The sequence below is a fragment of the Tupaia chinensis genome, unplaced genomic scaffold (assembly GCF_000334495.1).
Source record: "Tupaia chinensis unplaced genomic scaffold, TupChi_1.0 Scaffold142100_1, whole genome shotgun sequence".
NCBI lineage: Eukaryota > Metazoa > Chordata > Mammalia > Scandentia > Tupaiidae > Tupaia > Tupaia belangeri.
This window is the reverse complement of record NW_006201951.1, coordinates 952,403-958,495: the sequence shown is the minus strand read 5'-3', so window position 1 is coordinate 958,495 and position 6,093 is coordinate 952,403. Positions and strand designations below refer to the sequence as shown.

Genomic DNA, 6,093 nt, shown 5'->3' with positions numbered 1-6,093 from the left:
GGCCCCGGGGGGCGGAAGGGCCGGGGCGGGGGGGGGGGGCCAGCCACACCGGGACTGGCAGCCTGACACCAGCGCCACCAGGACACTACATGGTGGTGGACACAAGTCCTGCGGCCCTGCCCCGGGGCCACGTGGCCTCCCTGACCTCCGAGGAGCATCGGCCCCTGGCCCAGCCCGCCTGCCTCACATTCTGGTACCACCTGAGCCTCCGCAACCCAGGTGAGAGGGTGCAGAGGGGGCGCGGGCACGGGCGCCAGCCTTCTCCACTGGCTGACGGCTGGCCCTCGGCCTGGCAGGCACCCTGCGTGTCCACGTGGAGGAGGGCAGGAGGCGCCAGACACTCCGCCTCAGTGCCCCCGGTGGCTTTGCCTGGCGCCTGGGCAGTGTGGACGTGCAGGCCACGCAGGCTTGGAGGGTGAGCGCTTGGCCAGCGGGGGTCCTGGGCGGTGTGGACATGCAGGCTACGGGCCCCAAGGGTGAGCGCTTGGCCAGCGGGGCCTGACCAGCTCAAGGCCACCCCGGCCTGCACCGCCAGGTGGTGTTCCAGGTGGAGGCTGCGGGCGTGGAGCGCTCCTACGTGGCTTTGGACGACCTTGCCCTGCAGGATGGGGCCTGCCCCCGGCCAGGTGGGGCCCTGCTGCAGCAGCCGTGGCGCCCAGGGCGGGCACAGGTGGCAGCACCACTCACCCCTGCGTCCGCGCAGGCTCTTGTGACTTCGAGTCCGGCCTGTGCGCCTGGAGCCATGTGGCCAGGCGCGACCTGGGCAGCTACAGCTGGGACTGGAGCAGCGGCGGTGTGCCCTCCCGTTACCCGCAGCCTCCTGTGGACCACACCTTGGGTACGGAGAAAGGTGCGTGCCTGCCAGGGCCAGGCCGAGCTGGGGGGACAGAGCCAGAGAGCCCCCATCCCGGCTGGGTCCAACTCCCCAGGCTCACCTTGGCTCGGACGCCACAGGATCCACCTGGGCAGCAGGGCACCCCTCCTCGTTCTAGGTCACTTCGCCTTTTTTGAAACTGGCGTGCTGGGGCCCGGTGGCCGGGCGGCCTGGCTGCGCAGTGAGCCTCTGCCGGCCACGCAGGCCTCCTGCCTGCACTTCTGGTACTACATGGGCTTCCCCGAGCATTTCTGTGAGTCGGCCGAGGTGGGGTGTCGGGCAGGGGCAGAGGTCACCCGGGAGCCCTCCAGGCCGATGCCTGACCACTCCAGCCCTGCCCTCAGACCAGGGAGAGTTGCGTGTGCTCCTGAGCAGCGCGCGGGGCCAGCTGGCTGTGTGGGCCGAGGGCGGGCGGCAGCGGCAGCAGTGGCTGCAGGCCCAGGTCGAGGTGGCCAGCCCTGAGGAGTTCCAGGTGAGCAGGGCGGCCCCGGGCCAGGAGCGCTTGGGCCTGGCTGGCCACTCAGCACCAGGTCCAGGCAGCTCCGCTCCGCCCCACCAGGTTGTGTTTGAAGCCACTGTGCGTGGCCAGCCGGCCCTGGGGCCCATCGCCCTGGACGACATCGAGTACCTGGCCGGGCAACGCTGCCAGCGGCCTACAGCCAGCCAAGGTAGACCCTGGCCCAGACGGCGGGCCAGCAGGCCCTGGGCCCTCCCCACTGTCAGGCTGACCCAGCCCGGGCCTATGTCCTGTGTCTGCCCAGCAGAGCTGTGGCTGTGGGATCCTGGCCCGAGCTGTGCAGGGCCAGCCTGCCCACCCCCAGCCCCAGCTGCACCGCCGCACCCCTTCAGATGAGCCTCTGGGCTTCGCCCTGGTCTGCAAGTGGGGGTTCAGATCCCAGGTCTCAGGCACCCCACTGCCCGCAGGGGGCCTGGCTGCGCCATCGATACCAGCTGCAGTTGGCGGTGCCCTCTCCCTCATGCTCCTGGTACTGCTGGGACTCGCAGGACGGCGCTGGCTGCTCAGGGAGGGGGCCTGCCAGTCCTGGAGCCACACTGAGGCCGCGGGCCCTGGCTTTGACAACGTCCTGTTCAATGCGGTAGGGGTTCCCGGGTGAACAGCCGCTGCCCTGTGCTCCCCCATGACAATGGAGGAAGTGGCAGGACGACTCAGAGGGGCCACACTCCCCACTCACAGCCCTCCTTCCTCCCAGGACCGAGTCACCCTCCCAGCATCTGTCACCAGTGACCCGTAGGTGCTCCAGCCCAGCCCAGCCCAGCCCAGCTCAGCACTGCCATGAGTGCCCTGGTGCCCCGCAGACCTGGCCCAGGGCTCATAGCCGCACCAGCCCGGCCTGCTCCCAGCATGCAGAGGGGCCCTTGCCCTGTGAATAAAATCTCTGGGGGCCAGCAGGTGGCGTGGCGGTTGAGGTGCTGGACTTCCATGTGGCCAACCACGGTTCAAGTCTTGGACCTGGTGGCTTGCTTTCTCATTTTCACTTTGTTTGGTGAGCACAAACTAAAAAATAATAGTAACAATAAATAAAATTGAGTCATTCTTTAAAAAACAAAAAAAACTAAAAGAGCAACCAGCAGTTGGCCTAACGGCTCTGTTGCTGGACTCCCATGGCGGCTTAAACTCACATCAGGCATGTATGCGTGCATGCCCAAGATCCCGAGAGGAGACTGGAGGAGAGGGGATTGCAGTGTGGCCATCCTCCCTGGGGGGAGATTTTTCGCTGTCTTTCTCTTTCTGGTGAGCGTAAGTGCCCTATAGCAAAAACCTCTCCGAAAAAGAAAAAAAAAATTGAGAGAGGCCAGCAGGTGGCGAGGCGGATGAGGCTCTGGACTCCCACATGGTTGACCACGGTTCAAGTCTCTGACCTAGCGGCTTACTTTCTTGCTTTCCCTTTCTATCTCTCTCTGGTCAAAATGGAAGAACAATGATAATAAAATTAAAAATAAATAAGCCTTTTTAAAAAAGAAAAGAAAATCACACCAGGCACGTGAGCATGCTCAAAAGCCCAGGAGAATGGAGGAGACTGCGGTGTGGCCATCCCCCTAGGAGTGACTTCTCACTTTGCTTCTCGCGGTCTGTCTCCCCAGTGAGCGCACATGCCCTATGGCAAAAACCTATAAAGCAAACATGCGGCCCATGCCCACAAAGGCAGCCCCGCTGTCGGGCAACCCCGCACAGACACACAGGCCATTCCACCCTAGGCAGCTTGGGGCAATCTCCCCAGAGGGCTTGGGAAGCCACTTCCCAGGCCAGGCAAGCCCCACAGCCATGGAGCCCACGAGGCAGGCCCGGCCCCTCTGGATGACTGCGTCCTCTGCCAACAGGGCAAAACCCAGCCACCTGCAGGGCAAACTGAGGGTACCACCACTGGGACATGGAGCCACCTGTGGGCATGGCCCAGTGAGGCCACCGCACACAGGGACCCCACACCAATTCGCGATAGAGGGCCTCTTGCTCACCCCCAGTAACAGGCACTGCGTCCCATCTGGAGTCGAGGCCTCTTGCCTCCACTGGGCCCCAAGTCCCACGGTGCTCCCACGACACTCCCGAGCCGGTCCCGGGAGGCACGGCCTGCACTCTGGCTCCTGCACCGAGGGAGGCAGAGCTTCCCAAAGGTGTGGGAGGGAGTGGGGCAGGGTCGCACTCAGAGCCCAGGCCACCACGGGGCGATCCGGGTGTGCCCGTCCCCGCCAGGTCTCAGGCACAGTGGGGACTCCTGCATCTGTCCCACAGACCCCTGCACCAGGAGCCGTGGTGGTCGTGGAAGGCATGACAACAGCTGCAGGGCTCCTGCTGGTCCAGGCCCAACAGTGGCCCGGGGGATTACCTCGACCCCAGCAAGCCCCTCAGTGTTGGCCACGGAAACCCTTTCCCCAGAATAGGGGCGGGCAAGGTGGGAAAACCTCCCACCAGCTTCTCACAAAGGCCAACCAGAAGCAGGGCCAGTGACAGGGACGTCCTCTTGTTTGGCCTTGCCATCAGCCCCGGCAGAGGCTGCCAACGTCTGCCCCGGATCCGAGCAGGTGGGAGAAAACACCCAGAAGCCGCGAGTTGCAGTTTTGTTTTTGTTTGACAGCAGGTGAGGGTTGAGGAGGGCCCCCAGGCCTAAGGCCCATGCTGCATGGCCACGTGGGAGACCCACGTCGGGGCTGCGTCAAGGATGGGCCGCTGCGCCGACTTCGAGGCTCTGTGCTCACTTCGCCCGGGGCCCCTTCTCGATGGGCTTCCCGATGTCCTTCCCTCGGAGCTTGAGGCCTGCGAGAGCCAGGGTGGCTGACTGCCTGCCTGCCCGCCCCGCCCTGCCCCACCCCGCTGCCCTGCCCGGCTGTGCTGGCTGAAGCACCCCATCCAGTCCGCTGCCCACCCTGCCCCGCTGCACTGGGCACACTCCGAGCCCCTCATGGGCCCCCCGTCTGACCCCCGGGAGGCCACGACCGCACCTCCCCTAGCAGAACCAGCACCTGAGCTTCCTGGGACACTGGGCTGGCCCACCTGGGACAGGCCGAGGTGCCACTCGTCACCTGCCCAGGGCTCCTGGGCCGCCTAGGCCATAGCACAGGGCAGCACGACGACCCTGCCCAGGGCGCCCGCTGAGGCACACACGCTGGCACTCACCGATGGCCCTCTCGATTTTGCCCAGAACCTGGTTGTTTGGGATGGCCCGTCCGCTCTCGTAGTCCGCAATGACTTGAGGCTTTTCATTGATTTTCTACCGAGAAACGAGGCCCGTTTATGCTTTTGCTAGAGCGCGTACACTTGCTAGAGGCTGGGTCGGGGGAGTAGGAAGCAACCCCGTGGGAAACGGCCCTGCTCAGGCCCTCCTCCAGCCCTCCTTCCTCTGGGTATTTTGGGCACACACATGCCCCACGACCAGGACTTGAACCATGTGGTCGGCCAGGGGTTCCCTAGCCACCTTAACCACCAGGCCGGGAGCTGGCCCGAGATGCACACCAGCTCTCCAAGACGCGCTGTGGACCCAAGATGGGCTTGTGGGCCCGTCAGGGAGAGCCAGGGCTGAGCGGCCCTCACCCAGCCGCGTCTTGGCAGGCAAATGGACGGTCCCTCCGGCCAGGCTGCCTGACAGTCTCGGGGTGCCCGTGCTGGGCAGGCGCTCACCGTGGCCAGGTCCTTCTGCGTCAGCCCCTTGCTCTGCCGGCCCTGCTGGATCACCTTGCCCACCTCCAGGGGCACCCTGTCATGGTGTAGCTCCTCCGTCTCGCGGTCCAGCTTGGCCGTGTTCTTGGTGATGGCGTGCTGCTTGTTCTGCCCCGCGGCCCCTGTCGACAGGCCAGGGCACAGGACAGGGCTCTGGCCACCCCGAGGAAGACACCTTCACAGTGCTCCCCAGACCCCGCACGGAGCCCAGCACGGCGTGGCAGACCAGGCAGGGAGGCAGAGTGTGGGGTTCTCAGGTACAGGGGGGCAGACGGAAGGTGCAGTCCCCACTGTCGCACACCGGCCAGAGCTGCTCTGAGGCGTTCACAGACACCTCCAGAGCCCTGCGGGCTGTCACCCTGACCCTGACACAGGTCCCAGGGACACGCCGAAGCCCACGCTGGCTCAGCAGGGGAAGCACGAGCACTCACATTTTTTGGAAGTCTCCACGTCCTCTCCCCGTCGCTGGGCCGCTAAGATGGCCTACGAAGCCAGGAGATGTCTCTGACCAAAGCGAGCTCCAGCAGCGCCTGCACCCACGGACTCTGGCCGCTGCCAGCCAGGGCACTGCCACGCCCGCGCCCAGAAGGGTTAGCACAGCACAGTCAGCCCCCAGGCTGGGCCAGGCAGGCTGCAGAGGCGGGCTGCAGGAGCGTGCTGCTCGGACGCAGGTCCGCGTGGCAGCCATGTCTCCAGCGAGGCCTGGGTTCCCAGGGCCTGACGGCAGGAGGGCAGCAGCACGTGATGGCAGCTGCCGGCCCGCGGGGCTCTCCTCCCACTCCCACTCCCTCTCACACCGCACACTCGCTCTCGGAATAACAGCAACCCAAGTGCCACACACAGCACCTTTGAGTATTCGAGCGGCTCATGAGCCTCCACTGAGGGAGGAGGAGCAGCTCACGTCACTGCCCGGTAAGAAAGATGGCATCATGGTTACATCCTGGACGCCCACGTAGTGGGCTGTGGTTCCAGTCCCAGACCGGCAGTTTAAAACTCACGCAGGGCATGTGTGCACGCGTGCCCAAGATCCCGAGAAAATGGAGAAGGG

The 6,093-nt window shown here is 65.1% G+C and overlaps 2 protein-coding genes across 2 annotated transcripts in view; one reads left to right on the top strand and one right to left on the bottom strand.

The window, feature by feature from the left end:
- The window catches only part of MAMDC4 (MAM domain containing 4), an 11,338-nt gene extending 9,013 nt beyond the window's left edge, over positions 1-2,325 (top strand). Inside the window, exons 20-28 of the mRNA XM_014582031.2 lie at positions 82-219; positions 297-415; positions 536-626; positions 704-850; positions 993-1,127; positions 1,219-1,346; positions 1,434-1,542; positions 1,799-1,971; positions 2,086-2,325. Coding sequence (XP_014437517.1) covers positions 82-219; positions 297-415; positions 536-626; positions 704-850; positions 993-1,127; positions 1,219-1,346; positions 1,434-1,542; positions 1,799-1,971; positions 2,086-2,127 — 1,082 coding nt within the window. The 3' untranslated portion in view covers positions 2,128-2,325. The remainder of the gene's footprint in view (positions 1-81; positions 220-296; positions 416-535; positions 627-703; positions 851-992; positions 1,128-1,218; positions 1,347-1,433; positions 1,543-1,798; positions 1,972-2,085) is intronic.
- A 1,616-nt stretch (positions 2,326-3,941) lies between these two features.
- Positions 3,942-5,528, bottom strand: EDF1 (endothelial differentiation related factor 1; the record flags this gene model as incomplete). The annotated part of the gene is given in 4 exon segments (XM_014582060.1): positions 3,942-4,145; positions 4,506-4,599; positions 5,007-5,167; positions 5,477-5,528. Coding segments are annotated over 4 exon segments (369 nt in total), but the record flags the coding sequence as incomplete, so codon positions are not given.
- Between the last annotated feature and the right edge of the window lie 565 nt (positions 5,529-6,093).